Raw genomic sequence first — 18942 nt, forward strand, 5'->3', positions numbered from 1 at the left:
ATAACACTCGTGAGGCTAAGGCTTTGGATTGACATCAGGTTAACACTGGAAGTGCAGTGAAGTGGATGGTACAAGTCAGAAATTATTAAAACTTAAACAAGATGCCAAATCTTATATTCCATGTTCATGTAAAGCACGTGGTCAGAATAATAGGAAGACAGGAATAACCCTTACATTACAAATGTAAACCTTCTGATCTTAGTGGCTTTCTCTCATTTGATACTGTTGTAAGTATGACAAAAATAAGGCTTCTTCCATATGTATTTTAGATAGTCCATATGCAGAAGAAAATACTTATAGTTTGCCAATTCATTCTCGATATAAAATCAGTTTGCATTGCACCAAGTGTTGCAATTAATCCCAGTCATCTTGAGTCTAGAGTAGACAATGAAGGAGTCACAGCTTAATTTCCCTCAGACTTTCCGAACCTGACTCTTCTCCAGTGCTGAACATTGCAGTGTGACATTGCAGATGGTGTTGATGGGCACAATGCTGATGGCTTTCATGCCTTGCTCAGTGTGGACCTTGCTCTGTCACCTTGTGCTCATGGGCATGGGAGGTAGCTGCCTTCCCTAATTCACCTGAACAGAACTCTGAAATAGTGGATATTGCAAAAGGGGGAAGGTGATCAGAGGGTAATAGAGCAGTGCTGAGGATCTGATTGTAATTGTCCACACAATACCCCTTACAACAAAGTTACCAAACGACTCTGCTCCAGTATACAATGAGAACCATAATACAGTGACATGGAAGGAAGTTACTGAGTAAAACACAGCTCCTGCACTTTCGTGAGCAGGACTGAGCTAAAGAAAATAAAAAGGGAACAAGTGAACACTTCTCTTTCCATCCTTTCTAAGGAGAAGCATTCTTGAGCTCTGCACCTCCTCCTGGGTGGTTACTTTATGGAGCACTGGGAGAGTATGTCAAGCAAGTTAAATGCTGTCTGTCAGGAAGCTCCTGAGGCTCTGCCCTGGGCAGCAATAGGTCTCTCTTGGTGTTACCATTCCTCCTAAGTGACACTGCTAACAGAAATCCCAAAGCATAAGGAAACTGCAAAGGTCTAGCAGCTACAGCCCTAAACTATTCTGCTGGGACCTCATGAAAATCATATGATAGTCCAGAGAGTAACCATTCAACAGTGGTGGCACTGGCAGTGAGGTTTGTCATAACAGCAGTAACCCTTATTTAGGGTCATGAAGTCCCATGGTGCTGAGTGCAAGGATTGCACAGGAGGCTCCGTTGTGCTTGGTGCAGGCACAGTGCAATATAGTGCAAAAAAAAAAAACCCCAGTAAAAAGAGAAACTGTGTGTTTGATAATGGCACATAGGCACATGCAGTATTTTCTGCCCATGTAACATCCAACCTTCTGTAAACTTGCTTTTCAAATGTTGCAACTCACTATTCTGATGTACCTGTTTTGGGACAGGTATGATGAACCAGAAGAAAGATTGAGTTGTAATAGCTAATGTCCATCTGGTCTTGTGAGTCACAGTGGCTTGGATGCTTCTCCATTAACCAGAAGACTGTTTCTTTTCTAAAATTTCTTCTTTTTTTGGCATAATTGAACATTTTCTTTAGCCAAAACCAATGGAAAAGTGCCAGTATTCTCAACCTCATGTTAAATTTATCTTGTTGATTTTGTAAGCTATCTTGCTGGACTATACATAAAGCCTGTAATCTGACCACTCAGAGAACAAATAATACTCTTTCAATTCAGAACTTCAAATGGCATTTTACTTCTATTTTCAAAGACACTGGTGTGAGTCATTGTCTCCCAAACCGTATCTAGCTTTTTTTAGCTTTTATGAATATAAGAGAGAAAAGGCCACAGCCAGAAAATCCTTCTCCAAACCACTAAGAGTAACCCTAAGAAAGTGGTCTGATCTCTCTTGATGAAATTGCTTTCATTTTTAAAAATCTGTTTCCTTGTTTCTATAAAGGAAAAAAAAAATCCTGCAGAATAAAAAACTTCTGCTACCCCAAAATTATGGATGTTTTAAGTTAATACACTGATTTGTAATAACTTCTTCATAAGTTCAGGATGAAAAAGTAAAGGGATTTTTAAAAGTATAGAGAAGTGAGGGAAGATGCAAAATGGAACCAAAGCAGACACTTCATTCTGGCTTCGAACCACAACTTCTGTGCTCGTTCTGTGCTTATGAGTGAAATGAATGCAGCCGCATGCACAGCATGAAATGAAACAGCATGTGCACCCTGCTGTCACCTTGTGCTAATGTGACATTTCCATATATCTCAACTGTATTGTGTTCTGGGAGAGGACACTGGAGTGCCTGTACCTGGGCTCCAGAAAACACCGGTCTCTGGTGCCACCTTCTAGTAGATGTCTGTCATCTCTGCCCTCACCACAGCTCGGTTATACGCCTACCACATGGTAGTAAATAGCATAGGGTTGCCCACGTGCTTCATGTAAGTTACACAAATATGTGAACAGGTGCATGAGAAACCCGAGTGAGGGATCCAGCCCCAGAATGATGCAGCCAAAACCACATCACAGCCTGCTTCAGTGTCTGGCAGATTTTGTGATACTCTCCTCTGAGGGGAGGGAAAGATACCCAGATTTGTACTACTGCAATAGCAGTGACTCCCATTTGTTACCCAGGTTAGCTCAGAGTGAGTGAAAAACAAAAGGATTTTGCATTTGTGATCCATTACTTAGTGACTTGTAGATTTCAGAAATGTTATTGTACACTTTTTTTTAAAAAAAAAATCTTTTCTTATCTGGACTTACCTATCATTATCCCAGTGTAAAACTCCCTTGAAGTTCATATGACAACATAAAATATACTTCTGAAAACTTCAGGTGTATTACTACTAAGATTTACTAAAAATTGTTTAAAATATAGTTTACTTATTTGTTTTAATTTAATGTAACCAAGTATTAGATACAGTAATTTTGTACTAGTGCCCTAATTTACACTTTGATGTAGGTATGGAAATCTCAGAAAACCAGAAGAAACAAGCCATGCAGAATGCCCGTAAGTCAAGGCAAGGAAAAATGAAAGGTGGGTGTTCAGAATTGCATTACCTTCTTACTGTGTTCCAGTGATCTTTTTGTCAGGAGATAGCACAGTCTGGCTGTGACTGAGTTCTTCAGTCTTCTAAAAACATTTTTTGTGGTTTACATGGAGCCAAATTATTGCCATTAACCTGTATTTTAATATTAAATTCCAATGTCTCTATAAACTGTCTACTAAATCAGCTCCCTGAGCTTCTTCCAAACAGACGAGTCAGTATTCTTTATATTAGAGAAGATGCTCAAGAGGTAAGGCGAGCTGTTCATTTTAGGGTTGTGAGGAACTGCATGCAGAGGTTAAATTAGAAATGAGTGTTACTGATTCCTTCCTTTGCTTTTACGGAAAGAGCTTGTTCTTCTTTACCAGTTCTGTGCCTTCTTTACCATGTCCTGAAGTTCTTTTTGCAAGCCACATTGTTACATTTTTTCCAATAACAGTCGTAATGGCTTCTTCTGGCATCCCTGTAGAAGGAAGGATGGACTAGAAGCTTGTTTATCAGGAAGTGGCTTTTTTATTCATTTCCTCTCTCAGAAAATAATCACAACAGAAACAAATCACAACAGATTTTGTCCTTTTCCATCTTAAAGTCAAACTCGGGCAAATCTTTAGTGTGCTGAGAGAGAAGTGGAACAAGATTTAAATCTGAGTTTAGGAGTGAAGGAGTTGATGTTTGGTTGTCTTCTGTTCCCTGGGATTAATATTCTTAAAGCATCTTCTCTTTATCAATCACTAGATAACCCACAGAACCTGTCTGGATGTTCAGGGAAGTGGCTAAAGTTTGTGATTAGGTGATTTTGTTCAGAATGCACAAAACTCAAAAGTCTTAAGAACATTAACCCATAAAAATATATTCCAAATGAAAGAAACAACATTTTTGTTGGTAGCAGTATTTTACCCAACCTTACTCTGAGAGTGGACTGAAGTATTAGTATCTGCTGTTTGAAGTCATTCGTTAGAAATACCAGAATTTACTTGTGCAAACAATATAGTCCAGCTGTGTGAAACTGCTGCTTGTTTTTGGTAATTCTGTAATGTTATTTTTACTGGTGCTGTTGTCTTCTTAAGCCAACTCAATGCAGCAATTAAAAAATCAAACATCAGAAAAGGTGACCTTTAATAGTTCTGCCATTCAAGATCACGGCAAAATTCATCATGTCTCCTGGCTCTGTGCTTAAATTTCCCTGGCTGACTCAGGTGCTTTCTCCAACTGTTCCTTCTGCAGGTGTGAGCTATAATGGGTGTCCTGTGCCTCCTCCACACCAAACCCTACATCCCCTTCACCAGCGACACATCACTGTGCCTACCAGCGTCCCGCAGCAGCAGGTCTTTGCCCTGGCAGAACCCAAGCGGAAGCCATCCCTCTTCTGGCATACCTTCAACAAACTCACTCCCTTTAAAAAGTGAGGGGCCAAGGACCTGGAAGGACATCAGCAGAGAGGGAGACTTACTCTGGAGGAGGACCTTGGAGACACAGTCAAGCTTACTTGAGCTCAGCGAATCTCCTGTTTCAGAGGCAGAACCTTGTGTTCCCTTGCACCAGGAATGCAGCCTTTGTCTTGGATAAGAATGAAGTTTGTCAAGGCTGCTCTGAAGTCCGTGTTGCCAAGTGTCAGCATTGCTGATGAAGAGCAGTCTCTCTTCTGACAAAGACAATTTGCTCTTACTCAGAAACAGCAGTATTTGATCTCTGTTTCTTAGTTATGTTGAACTAGTGATGGAATCATGCAGGTCATTGTAACATTTCATTTTTCTTAACCTTATATTCATGGCCAAATTTTAGATAGGGAGGAATTTTTCCTTAGGGATATATCAGGAAGGAGTCTTAGGAGAGTTTTCTTCTTCCTTCTGCAGTGCTGAGCACAGATCACCCATTTAAATCAGATGGAGATATCCCATGTGATTAACCAGCTATTGCAGAATTTAGTGGACCCTAATCCTTCCTGTCTTTTTTCTATTACATTGCCAAATGGCAGGAGAACGTCCCGCAAGGCCTTACCATATTCCAGATTGGAACAGGGAAATATTATTCTGTCCTATAGAAACATGAACAGAGTGTGAAATGGACTGTAAAGATACGTGCATTTATTGCACAAAAGTGGAAACGAAAGGAGCCCAGGGCATCTTGGATTGATTAATTTCAGTCAGAGCAAGATACTGCATGCATGTATGCTCTTAAATGTAGAGCTTTTATATTACTTTTCACGCACTTCTTCACCTGGGAGACTCTTCTTTGTATTTCCAATATGCTTATTTCTCTGTGTAAAAAATACTTTTTTATTTTCTCACGGAGATAATGTGAATGTACAAAGTCAGAGTTGAGACAGAACATGGTGACTGCTGGCTATGTTGCATAGGTCTCATGCTTTTTATTCATATAGTTGGACTTAGAAAATGAATAAATAGTAATGTAAATATATTGAAGCGGTCTGGATCCATGCTTCTTGTACACAGTCAGTTGACAATGGGTTTTGACCAATAACTTCATCAAAAAGAAAGAGAAATCCTTACTGGAAGGGACAAAGAAATTGTGTGGGTCAGAGATGGATTTTTGTCTCGGTGTCATCAGTCCTCATTGGAAGGGGAAGAACTTGACTTGATTAAGGTCAGCTCTGGCCAGCATATGCAATCCGTGATTTGCATTGCTTCAATTTGTGTGTGGCATGAAGTTGATCTGGGAGAATAACTTTTAAAAAGCCACCAGGAAGAAAGAGGATCCTGATATTTGTAGCACTGATGATTTCTGCTTGCTTGCTCTCATCAAGGGTGACAAGACTGGTGGGAATATGGAAGGAAATAAAGACTCGATATGTTTCAGAACTGATTTGCTATGAATGTCTTTACAGTACTTTATCTTATGCTGCTGATTAGGGGCATTACCTGATGATTAGGATAGATCCAAGGGTATTCTTTGACAATGGGCACAATCAGCTTTGTCATGGATCTGTAATATCTGAAAAACAAACAAGGGGCTAGAGGCCAGGCATCATAACAACAATGTAAAAAAGCCTTATTTTAAAGATGTATTTGTTCCTACTACTATTGTTACCTCCATATTTTTATTTATCATCGGTGTTGTGAAGCCCACTAGTAACTAGATTTTGTGATTTCCTAACTTTATGGCCACTTCTGCAAAGCCCATGTTTGTGGTTTTGATTTTAAATTACATCTTTTGACAACTGTACATTTCAAATGCCTTGTGTATATAGTTCGGCAATAAGGCAAAATCTGGTATGCTCAGCCAAATTGTGCTCTGCATAGTGAACTTCGTTGCTTGTGCTTTCCCATAGCAATGGGAGATGACCTAAGCTAGTTGAGAACTGGAAATGCGCGCTGACATTTGTGATGATCCAGCTGAAAGAAAATGCATGGGGAAGTCAGTGAAAAAAGCTGCTTGTATATTTCTCCAGATGTTTAAGCCAGCCATCACTGTTCAGATTTTTTCGAAAAGATAATTCTAAATGCTCAATTTAAACACAAGGAGCAGACTTCCAAATGCAGGCATGGATGCACACCCTTCCCCTCAAATGAGTAAGCCTTTTGCGTTTCTTACATACCCATTTTTGTGGGTACTTGCCACGTTCAGGCCTGCAAACCAACGAGATGCATGTACGGTGCGAGTGGAGATGATGTTTTTCATAATCACATTTTGAAAAACTTGTTCTAAGTGCAAAAAAAAAAGTCTGAAGTTGGATTGCAGTGCTCACCCAGAAACTTTGCCAGCTGGACCTGAAGACATTATGAGATCCACACTTACATATGTGTCTTTGCTGAAATCTACTTCCTTTCAGTGCTTGGTTCTGTGGGGTGCTGGAAAAAAAATGGTTTGGGGATCTTTCTTCTGACATGTCAGTGCCCATGAAGGCTCTTCCCATATATTAGTGCTGGTGCCTTAGCCCTAAAAATGAACAGAAATGTTTGCATATGGTTTTGGATGCAGCAGGTTTTTTCTCAAGAAGTGAATTTCAGACAGATAAAAAGAAAATATTTCATGGTGCAGATTACTCAGGACAGTTTTACATATATATATATGGTACCCTTCATATAGACATGGTTGTTTTGTAATGTTCTCTCTGTCTTTCTTTGCAATATGACCTTGCAACAGATTTAAGATCAAATATAGTAAGACAGGCCAAATTTATACTATGCCATAGTCTTTTAAAAAAATTATAGTGAAATAAAAACACACAATTATATTATTTAACAATTAAGACAAATATTTACTTGGGAGTCAGCCTCACTTCAGAGTCTGTGGGAAGGAGTTGCAACTAAAATATAAAAGTTTGAATTCTAGCAACTCTTGCCCTGATTCTCCTTCTGGTGACAAAATTTATATATATATCATCACAAAGTTGTGATGGCAACATCTGTTCTTTTCCACTTGCATGCTTTAAGTTACTATAAAAAATTCTAGGGCAACTACTAAGAACGTTTGTGCCTCATTTAGATAAAGCCCAGCCAGAGCCTTCCTGATGGCCTGCTGAGCAGATAACCTCAGACTTTTTGCATGAGATGCAGTAAAATATAATTGTCCTCAAATGTGTTCCCACTGAGTTAGGAAAATGCCAAACCATAATTGCATCCAGCTCAGAGCATTTGATGTATAAAATAATAAGATTGTTTTACAAGTGGCTCTTGCCATGCTAAATTTCACATTGAATTTTAGTGGTCAGTGTAAGAACTGAGTTCAAAGACAGACTTCTCAAATGTTCCACATTTTAGTTGTCTTTTGAAAATAACTATATCACAATTTTGGAGCCAAAGGTCTTTAGCCATAACTAACACAGTACCTTTCTCTGACTGCCTTTCTGCTTTTTTTTCTATATATGTGGCATTTGTATGTAGGCAATGCCTTCTGAACGATCTCTAATTTAAAACTCTTTGTCGTAAATACTAGGGATAGCTCACATATATTTTTTATTTCGGTGTTTTGTAACGCTGTACTTCCCGTACATTGCTTTGCGCATCTCACCCCGTGTGTGTGTGCTGTTACACTTGTTGTAAACGACATGTCCTGGCTGCAGAGCAGAGGAATTGGCTGTGGACGGCTGAAGTACAATGTATAGGACTGCAGTAGCTTGATGTGCATTTGTTCTGGAGTAACTGCATTGCAAGGTTTATTTTACTCTTCGAACGTTGTTTGTCAAATGAATCTATTTTCTGGAAATACGTACAAACTTACATTCCTATTATTTTTCTCTTATTGTACATGTTTGAATTAAATAATATACAAAGCTGAAGTTCCTCATCTGTGTTTTATAAAACTTTATTGTGCAGTTTTAAAATTGTTGAGGGTTTTCTATTGTCTACAAAATTTCCTCTGTGATGCAAAAAGGTATCAACTATCATATTTCTTTTAGTATTTTAAAGAAAAAAAGTCACACCTTCTTCTCTTGGTTTCCCAGTAACAGCTTCAGTACTTCTCAGCAGAAGTTGATTTTAACAGTGACTAAGCCTGGTTCTGGTATTGAAGTCTTCATTGTCTAGGCCTGTCCTTGTTGCTGTCTCAGCCTGTGATTCCTGTGCTTTACCTTCTGGTAGAGGGTTCACACGGTACCCCTTGGAATACATGCAAATGCAGCTTCTGTGTTAATAAAGAGGATGGTGACTTAAGTACTGCAGTGCCGGTAAGGAGGATTAAATTTTATTTTCCTTGGAACGAAAGCAAAGCCATTTAAAGGGTTTCACCCAAAAGGCACGTTCTGCAAATGTGTGTGAACAGGCTTACCTGCCTGCTTGATAGAGCAATGGGCAACACAGCTGGGGATTCAAATTCTCTGATTCGGGGAAGTTTTTTGTATCTCATTATTCTGACAGGGCAGAGGGCCACATCTGAAAAGTGTACCTGGGTTGTTCCCGCTCCAGGCTGTATCAAAAATTGGGTTTTGCTAAAACACATCACCTTTAACAAAATAACATGCTTTGCTGAAATCTTTTCATCAGAAATGTTTTGGCAAGTTCAAATGCTGGCACAATAGTTGGTTTGCTAATTCTTTACCCCTCTTTCCAACATCCAGGCTCTTATATTTCTTGGTTCACCTCAAAGATGAGAGTTCCCCGGGCCTCCCAAGGAAGCTCCTGCTGCAGTGGGATGTGTGCTGAGTGCTCCAACCTTAAAGTGAAAGGCACAGTTTGAGCACTTGGTGAGATAAGATTGGATGACAGAAAAACATACCCTGAGCAAACACTGGAGTAGGATGTTGCAATCAATAGGCTTTCTAAGGACCCTGTGGTTCATCCGGCCAGGGTGAGCTCATTTGTGCATTTTATTTCGTGCTTGGGCAGTCAGGCTAAATCCTGTAGATTGTAATTCTGTACTATCAGCTTTTAAGTTCCTTGAGAGCTGATCTGTCAGATGGAGCTTTTTGTTTGTACAGAAATAACACTGCTTGTCTTAGATTTTTTTCGTTGTTTGTTTAGGTTTTTTCTGAAGGCTGCGTAATGATCTGTGCTTGGTAACAGAGACAAGGACTCGGGCCTTTTCGTGTTCCAGAATCAAAGGAGAAATGAAGAACTCAGTAATGAAAACCAGCACGCCTCATGGCTTGTAAGGGAAGCACACAAATACTCCTCACACAAATAAATGTGTTTCTAAATGCTTTACGAAGTCCAGTTACTCTAACTAGCTGTTGGGTATGTAATTGTAAGAATATGACAAGAATGTGTAAACTGTCAGCATAACACATTTTTTGTTCATCTTAAGTCTCCATTTAGTTCACTGCAATCAGAACTTGTCCTTGTCCAGTGCCTGGTGCTGAGAACTCACCTACTGCCACTATTAGGTATTTAGGCTCTGGTTTCAAAAAACAGATATGTGTGTGTTTGTATAAATGTTTTTTCATCGACACCTCCTTTATAGACTCCATGTGGCATCCCCAAATGTCTCTGCTGGCACCTACAGCAGGTTGCACCAGACAACTGACCCACACCCATAACACCCTCCCTCTGTTTACATTACATCCTACCTTTCTGTTGTGCATCTTGGGGTATGTGTGTGTGTGTGTGATTGAATGACACCTGGACAACATTTTATCTGAGTTGTTTTAATGTTTTAAGCATTCAGAGTGGGACACCTGCAATGGCAGCCAAACCACTCTGCAGACAAGCAGAGGTTGGAAAGTATGCATCCACATCACTGGAGTCGTATCAGTGAAGTTCAGAAGGGCAGATCTGAGAGGGCAGAGGTCAGCAGAGGAAGAAGTATCACTGCTCTTCAAGGGCTGAATTTCTCTCCAAACACAAGGTGATACAGGATTTACCAGCTGTTTCTCCCAGCGATTTTTTTTCAGGAAAGCTGAAACTGCTTAAGGGGAAAGGAGGAGCCTCAGGTACACCATGACCCCTTCCTGTAAGTACACCCTAGACTTTAGAGATACTGACTCACTGAAAAAGTGTCTAGAAGCTGCTCTGCTAATAGGATGACACATATCTCATTAACCATCCATCTCATGATCGTAGTTGTCCTATTCATCTAACAGAGGTGATTAGCACAGCAATCAGTCTAAAAACTCCTGCATCTCCTGCCTTTCAGGTGCAATGTTTTTTAAGCAAATGATGCACTCTTGCTCCTGTGTAGTTATTTTCAAGTCATTATTCTGTGATGAGACAAGGCACTAAAAAGCAGCTGAAAGAAACATTTGTCTTTAAGGCTATTTCTACAGCAGTTGTCTGCTAAAAATGCATCAAACCAGATTAACTGCAGAGTCCATCAAGGTAGAGGTAACTAATGAATTACGTTATTCCTAACTGGTAGGGTGGGCTGTTTTGTAATGACTCAAACTTCTAAGTGAGAGAGGAGGCTGAGGCTAAGCACCCTTAGAAAATTTCAGATGGTGCTTAATGGGTAAAGAGAAAAGGATTGTTCGTTATGGCTCTCGTTTCTTCTTCTCAGTTAGCACTGCAGCGAGGTTAATTTGCCTACAGAAGTTCATTGAAGTAGAACAGCGAATTGCTGCACATGGTCCTTCCTTTTCTTCAGAGTGCGGTGGACACAATGTCCCAGGTTCAAGCCAGGGCACCTCAACTCTTGCAATATTTTGGTGTCGCCACAGGGTGGTGGTGAAGATCTTACAGAAAACTTCGTTTCTCAGCGGTGCTGAGGGAAAGTTCTTTGATTTGTGCAGAGCACACGTGTCACATCTTTGCAGTATGGTGACACTCTCAGACACTGCAGTCTCTTGAACCAACAAGGGTAAATTAAGGCCGTTTCCTCTAACACTCCTTAACTCCTGTTTACTTTTGGTTTTATCTTTCACTGTTGATGATCAGCATTTAGGGAGTTGATGATAAGCTCAGTTGACTTCCACTAGTCCTGAGACGGCAGCAGCTTCAGTAGTTTCAAGAAACACAGTTAAGAGTTGAGTTATGGCTTTTTTCAAATTAGTTACCAATAGCATATAATTTAGTAGCCCAATAGCTTTGACTGTTGCTTGAATAGCTAGATAGGGAGCCTGCTAATTACACATTAAAAACTTTGTAATTCTATTTATTTACTTTAATTCAACCTTGTTACCTCTTTTCATAATCACGTAATAATTGTAATGCCACATTCTCAGCATTTTTAGTTTTAATTGCTATAGTCTTTGTACCTAAACCATTGTAAATTACCTGATTCAGAAATGAACGTCACTACATATTTTAGCAGCACAATAATAGTGTGAGACATGCCTTCCTTCCCACCAATCAACCAAGCTGTCAGTGACACCACATTTGTGTGATGTATTTGTGTAAAGGAACAGGGAAATCAAAGCCTTATTAATCCATTTTAACTATTTTCTTTCATGTAACAGTGGTAAAAGCCAAAGTACAGAGCACTTCAGCTTAATATTGGAATAAATAGAAAGATTCCACTTTAAACCTCTGTTTTAATTATTGAACAGCTCTCCAAATTTAATCACTGACCTTTGAGAATTTAGTGACCAAACAAGTGCTTGTCCTCAAGGCACATATCCGAGTGTGCATTCCTTCACATGAAGCTTTTACACTCAGTTTAAAGATGCCCAAGAACACTGGAAGTACCAAGTGAACGAGGTAAGAACAAAGGTCCTATATATGTGATGATGGTACTGTCAGCTTGTGGAGTGGAGTGCATGTATGGGGACCACACTGTCTATTCTTTAGGCAAGGAACACTTCTTTAGACAACTGGGAATGGGGTTTTCTCTAAGTGGACAAGGACTGTCAGACTTCTCCGTGGGATGCACCATATCCTAGCAACGTCATACAGAGCACTCCTTCCTTTTGCACTCTTCTGGAGTCCTTTGACTAAGGCAGCAAATGTTTATATACCTCAGAAGTAGCAAATGTTTTATCTATTTTCACCTTTCTTTAGTGCCAACCAGCAGTAGCAGACTAAGTGGGATTTTTCTGATGGGTGATCAAACATCTCTGAGTAAAGCCATTGGCAAAGACACCATAAATAATTTTAATAAAGGTAAAAAAATGGGGGACCTTTCGGAACACAGAATAAAAAGATTCAGGAACATGTCCCAAAATTAAAGTCTTACTCTATAAATTAGGTTAAGGGTATAGTTTTTCTTATTGAGGACATACTGGTGTCTCTCTACATGGTACTTGTGTGCATTGTTTCATGAGAGTGAGAAATGGTGGTGGAGAGATTAAAGAGAAGATACCATTTTTTAATCAATGCCAGTTAACTGATCTTACTCCTCATTAATAAAATAACAAATTCTAAAACCAATTGCGTAAAATTTACTCATTCTAACAATCACTTTTACCTAAGTACTTAACCTATACAGGCAAAGCTTCTGTGCATTAGACATTTATGGATATTAATTCCAAATAAAACAGGTATTAATTTTGTTGCTATTTGTTTTTTATTCCTCAGTCTAATCTCTTCCCAACAGTTGCTCTTACACTCAATTAAAGCAGCTGTATTCAGGATTAAGTCTGAATGTATTTCAATGGGTCTATATTAAAAGACAGTTTATAGGAGGGACTCTCTAGTGAAAAGATAAATATGAGCTGGACTTTTAGTAGCAAAGTTACGTGAATTGGGAGAACCCAGCTAAAGACTTGTTTTTGCCAAAAAACCCTCTTACTTGATTCCTCTCACCTTTGCCCTCATTTCACTCTGCTCCTGGTCTGACCCCTCCTCTGAGGTTATTCAACTTATTAACCCAGTAAGGGACTAACTCCGGTGAATAATAATTAAAAAAAAAAAAAAAAGTTATTGTTTTGTGGTGAATGAGGGGGTTGAATTGCCTTAGCTTACCTCCCATGGCACCATCTCCTGGGAGAGGTACAACCTTGCAGTCACAAGTAGGTGCGGGGAGAAATGGGGATGGAGAATTGTGTAAAGCTAATGTTTTAAATGTATAACAATTCTATGACTGATATCTCCATTAAAGAATTATTTAAAATAGCACTCAGTAGTCTCTAGGACTGTAATTAATGCTATATAGAGATTTATAAATAAAAACAAAACAGAAGAATAGACATGGTGAAAACCCATTTCCTTATTTTCCTCCCTCCACCACTGCACTCTCTTCTAAGGTAGACCTAGGCAGATGTACTTTTTCTTTCTTAAACATTTCAGCCAAAGTCATATAACTTACCTAAGAATGAAAAGCTGGATTGTACTGCTGGCTATTGTAGTCAGCACAGCAGAAACACAAAAACAGGATGTCTGCACCCAAGGGTATCCTGGCATCCCTGGCAATCCTGGGCACAATGGCATACCTGGTCGTGATGGACGTGACGGGTCAAAAGGAGACAAAGGAGATACAGGTACTATGTTCAGAATGAATGATTTAATGTATCAAATGCAAATCCATTCACTGCCAAATTTGTCTGTAGTTACTCTGAATGAATGGGATTATTCTGCCTAGCCTTCAGAAAACATTTCACACATTGGTCATTTACCTGTTTGAAGAAGGAAATATAAAGAAAGGCTAAATAATGAAAGCAAGACAGCTGATATTATGGAGATGCCAGGTTCATGGGATAAAAACAAAAGAAAAAAAGGCTTTACCTTCTATTGTGGGAATATTTTCAAGTCTATTTGAAAATTTTAAAGGCTGCAAACCTAATCCTACTTCTCTAAGATAGAAACTATATTTCTGCAAAGTGCTTCATGCCCAATAAACCAAAAAAGCACCAACTGATACCTTGTTTGGTATAGTAGGAAGTATGCAGTGTGAAGAAGATTTCTCTTATCTAAACTACACATTTGTGGGACCTGATTCTGAGTGTGCCTACTTGCTGTAACTCAAGAGTCACTAGAGTAAGCTCAGAAATGGAGACTATTGAAAAACAATGTAGGATTCATGTCTGCTCCAGCAGGCTATAATAGAGATTTGTGTGAGATATCAAAGCCAGAGATAATCTCAGCATCTTAAAGCTAATCACCCCTATAATACCTTAAGCCTTAGGTTAATGATGGCCCTTGCATCCATGCTGGAATATCAAGGACAGGGTTGCACAAAGTGATAAATCTGCAGGCATGTGGACATATCATACTTCACCTTTTAAAATATAGAAAGAAACAAAGATTTCCATTAGCACCTTAATAAACACATACACTTAAATGCCTTTTTTTTCTGTACGCAGGCTTCCAGAAAGGTCCGAAAAATGGAAAATCTTAAGCTTACTTATTTTCATTTAACTTATAAAGGGCCTTCCTTCACTCCAGTGAGTTATCACAGGATACCATTGGATTCTGATAAACTTCCCAACCATTTTTCCTAAATTAGTCTGTTATGATGACTGTACTGACTATTCTTTGTTTGAACAAAGTGGGGTGACTGTACCATTCTTTATATCTATGTACATACATCTTAGTGGTTTAATACATGAATATTAATTTTGTTCCTTACCAAGTCAATGAAATTTCAGCAGCTCCTGGGATGTGCCCATTGTGCAGAAAACTGCTAAAGAACTGTTCTCTGGTCCATATGGCTGGAGAGTTAGTCTTGGGATATGGTTACAACCAACTCTGTTTTTCTTCTATTGCTGCACTCTGAATGCAAATCCAGTTATTTGATCATGGACCTCTTGGTCATCTGTACTACATCTGTACTACAAAAGTAACTAATATAATTGCTCTCTTTAGAGCAGTGGAAAGTCCATGTCATGCTAGGTACAGGGATCAAGAGTGTGAATGCCTTCCTCAACTCTACAGGCAATATTACTTCACTGTAATGATCCATTACCACTGGTCAAACTCCTACACGTCTCTTCTTGAGGCAGGAATTTAGGATTCAGAGCATCACAGAATCATTACAGCTGGAAAAGATCTCTAAAATGATCGAGTCCAACCATTAACCCAGCACTGCCAGAACCACCACTAAACCATGTCCTTGTTTCACTGCTAGGCTTCCTGCCCCTGCAATGCTTCCAGCTGAATGTGGCTTCCTCACTCCATTTCCACTGATGGAGGCAACAAGAGAAGAAGTTTTCATATTGGTGGTCCTCACCAGGATATAGCGACTCTACATATCTCAACAGCTCACCTCTTTATGTCAAGGATTTCTTATGCACCCAAAAAGCACCATCCTCAAGCACAGTTTCTGTCCTCTTTGTCAATCTCTCATAAGATAAAAGTATCAGCAGTGGCAGGCACTAAAAGTCAGGAATATGAGTATGTTTTACATTACTGTTTGCCCAGGATTGAAGAGGAAGGATTAAAGAAGGACTCTTCCCAAATTTTCTGGTAATTTGTTTAATGAGAATCTTTTTATTTCTGTACTAGGTGAACCAGGAGTTCCTGGCAGTCCAGGAAAAGATGGTGTCAATGGCGAGAAAGGCGAACAAGGTCAGAGAAGAAGTGTTTCAATTTAATATTTAACTATTAACTGCTGCCCTTGTGTTTGTGAACTCATCCTACAATCTCATCTATTTTTATTTCATTGCTGCTGTTAAATTCTCTCATTTGTAAACTGAGAACAGCAAACCGTACAAACAGCATTATTACTAACATGGGAAGCCAAAGGCCCTTGTGCAGAATTGATCAGGTTCTTTTCCTGATGGATTGAGCATATGTTCTTTATGGTGTCTTTTGTCTATCAACTGCTAAAATGCCTCTCACATCATGAGATCTTCACCTTCAAAACCTTGTGCAGCAACCAGAGGAGTTTTGAAGACTTTGATCTTCAGACCAAGAATAGATGAAGGATAAATGAAGCCTGGGGTGCCAAGTAACTAGGACAAAAAGCCTTTAGTTGTGGTGCAGTAGCAGTCTGGGTGACCCAAGAAAAGCTCCATCACATAAAAATTATAGAAACACATGGCAAGCAAGTTCAGGGTGTTGTCAAAAAAACCTCTTTTTCTGATTAAATTGTGAACCATCTCACCCATTTTGTATGCCAAAGACTGTAAAGAAGTGTCTGGACAGATTTTGCTTTTTCATGAGATGATGTGAGCTGTCAGTGTTATTATCAGCCCATAGACTACCTTCCTTTCTTTGAACTTATTCTTGCTGCTGTCAGCCAGAGCACCCGTTTTCTAACAAAATAACAGGCTCTTCAGATATTATGCTTATCCTGCACTTAAATGTATGATAAATTGTGGTACAGTGAGCACAGTATGTACAGTGGAGACACACACCTGCACAAATATTCCTCATGCTGAAACTCAATTTGTGCCTTCCAATGGAAGATCACAAGAAAGTTGTGGGGTTGTTTTGTTTTTATTATTATTTGGTTTTGTTTTTGTTTTCCTTTTAGGAATCAATGGGACTGTTGAAGAGAAGGGGAACAAAGGAGATAAAGGAGAAAGAGGACCACCTGGGAAACTGGGACCAAAAGGATTTATAGGATCAGTGGGTTACAAAGGTCAGAAGGGAGAGCTGGGACTGCAAGGACAAAAGGGGTTAAAAGGAGACATTGGACCCATAGGTCCAAAAGGGACAAAGGGTGAAATTGGCTATCCTGGAAGAGTTGGTTTCCCAGGGCCGACTGGCCCGATTGGTAATCCAGGTCCTAAAGGTAGTACTGGAGGTATGGGGCCACAGGGTAATCCAGGAGTTCAGGGGGAAAGAGGCTTGAAAGGAGACAGAGGAGACAAGGGGAATGTAGGTGCCCCAGGAGTCCTGCCAAGGAGTGCTTTCAGTGTTGGCCTTACAGTCACCACCAAGTTTCCCCCTCCGAATCGCCCAATCAAATTTGACAAGGTGCTGTATAACAGCCTGAATGACTTCAACTCAGCTACTGGCAAATTCACCTGCAAACACGCCGGCGTTTACTATTTCACCTACCACATCACTGTCTACTCAAGGAACGTGCGAGTAGCTCTTGTTAAGAATGGCATCAAGATGCTGCACACGATGGACAGGTACCAGAGCGGAGAGGACCAGGCCTCGGGAGCTGCTATCCTTGAGCTGCAGGGAGGAGATGAGGTGTGGCTGCAGGCCCACCAAGGAGAGGCTTTCAATGGGCTGTTTGCAGACGGTGATGATGATACCACCTTCTCTGGGTTCCTCTTGTTCAGCACTGCTGACCCACTGGAGCCGCTGCTGTCACCCACCCCATAACTCGGTGTTACCCCTGAATGCTGCATGTCTGTGCCCTTCAGCCCTCCCTAAGAAAGTTGTTATCTGCTGGACAATTCCTACTGCATTCAACAGAAAACAGACAGTTGGCTTCAGGAACAGCTTCTGCACAAGAGAGGACAACTCTTCAGAATCTACAGTGCTGGGCTTAACACATTAGTGCTTTGGTGACTTACTGTAGGTAGGTACCCCAGTTCTGAAGAACAAATGTTTTAAAACAAATTGGGGTGAAATAAAAGACAAAAGTTCCAGAATTATGTCATGTGGGTCCCTGACATCTTGTATAAACAAGAAGCAACAGTTACTTCCAAGCTATTTGATGTCTTCCAAGGTGGCATGTGTAGATGAACTTGAAACTTGGTTAGTTTGTATCCAACCACTTTAAAATTATTTTTAAACTTGAAATCAGTGTAGTTGGGACTGCTTGCTGTATGGCGCAAGCAAGTTTCATTGTATCTGAGTGGATTTAACAGCTTTAAAATATGGTTTTTTGCTCTCTGTGTAGTCACAGATTTCAGGTCTGAAATTGAGCAAAATGGAGTGATAGGAGGAAGTGCAATGTGGATTCTCTGATGTGGGCAGATATTATAGGCCAGTGCAAAAATACAGCATAAAGCTGCTGTACTTTAGAATTAGCTGGTGCAAAACAAATTTTCTCAGATGAAAGATAATATTTAATCAACACTGAAGCAGCCATGCCAGAGATCTGATCAAGGGATATTTCCTGTGTCGTAGAACATTAATTCTGTGATTTTTTTCCCCAGAATTTTTGTTTCCTTTTTTTCCACCTTTTCTCCTAAAACTCAAAAAAATGAAAAAAAAAATGTTGGGAAGTTTCATTCACTTCTCTTAGAAGAAAAGAATAAAGTAGAGATGCCGATGGAGATGGGTCAGCATCATGAAATTCAGTGCAAATGCAGTGTTGGGAGCGTAAGGCCGGGCTCCCATCAGCAGGGAGCCCGGGGGACAGGGAGATGTGGGCATGTTCCCACAGTAGTTGAACCCCGAGTGTGGATCACACAGAGCCCGAACGAAAAGGGCGCGGTGGGTTTTTTCGGGAGGAACAGCTGCACGTCTCAAATGACAGCGAGGGAGATACAAGGTCGCTGAGGCGGAGGAAAGGGCTATGTGAATTTTTCACCACGACGAAGTTTTTTCCCGTAAGCCACAGGCTGCAAGTTTGTATCACAGAAACATCTAAACAAAAAACCGTTTTAAAATGGCCTTAGGTTGAACTGGAGAATGTGTAGGACAGGTATCAGCCGGCAGAGGATCTGGTGCGGCCGGCTCGGGCGCTGGTGAGCCGGGAAGCGGGACACGCCGGGGGAGTGCTGAGAGCCCGGGGCAGAGGCGCCCGGCGGGCTGAGGGGCGGTGGCAGCCGGGAGCTCCGCATCGCTCCG

At 40.3% G+C, this 18942-nt stretch overlaps 2 protein-coding genes across 7 annotated transcripts in view; both read left to right on the plus strand.

Moving 5' to 3' along the window:
* SPATA13 (spermatogenesis associated 13) overlaps positions 1 to 6886 on the plus strand; it is a 169233-nt gene extending 162347 nt beyond the window's left edge. For all 6 annotated transcript variants that reach the window (XM_017730766.1, XM_017730768.1, XM_017730765.1 and 3 more), the window contains 2 exons: positions 2950 to 3024; positions 4259 to 6886. In XM_017730766.1, coding sequence (XP_017586255.1) covers positions 2950 to 3024; positions 4259 to 4440 — 257 coding nt within the window. In that variant the 3' untranslated portion in view covers positions 4441 to 6886. The remainder of the gene's footprint in view (positions 1 to 2949; positions 3025 to 4258) is intronic.
* A 1480-nt stretch (positions 6887 to 8366) lies between these two features.
* Positions 8367 to 17798, plus strand: LOC103613250 (complement C1q and tumor necrosis factor-related protein 9A). The gene is made up of 3 exons (XM_008631004.2): positions 8367 to 13781; positions 15745 to 15807; positions 16718 to 17798. Exons 1-3 carry the CDS (start codon positions 13562 to 13564, stop codon positions 17521 to 17523), a joined length of 1089 nt encoding a protein of 362 aa, XP_008629226.2. The 5' UTR covers positions 8367 to 13561; the 3' UTR covers positions 17524 to 17798.
* Positions 17799 to 18942: the final 1144 nt, after the last annotated feature.

The sequence above is a fragment of the Corvus brachyrhynchos genome, unplaced genomic scaffold, assembly GCF_000691975.1.
Source record: "Corvus brachyrhynchos isolate BGI_N302 unplaced genomic scaffold, ASM69197v1 scaffold363, whole genome shotgun sequence".
Lineage (NCBI taxonomy): Eukaryota > Metazoa > Chordata > Aves > Passeriformes > Corvidae > Corvus > Corvus brachyrhynchos.

Excerpts from the sequence above, each read along its gene's own strand:
- LOC103613250 (XM_008631004.2), top strand. The coding sequence starts at position 13,562 with ATGTACTTTTTCTTTCTTAAACATTTCAGCCAAAGTCATATAACTTAC. Across the intron at positions 13,782-15,744 it reads AGGAGACAAAGGAGATACAG|GTGAACCAGGAGTTCCTGGC; the intron begins GTACTATGTTCA and ends TTTCTGTACTAG. Across the intron at positions 15,808-16,717 it reads TGGCGAGAAAGGCGAACAAG|GAATCAATGGGACTGTTGAA; the intron begins GTCAGAGAAGAA and ends TTTTCCTTTTAG.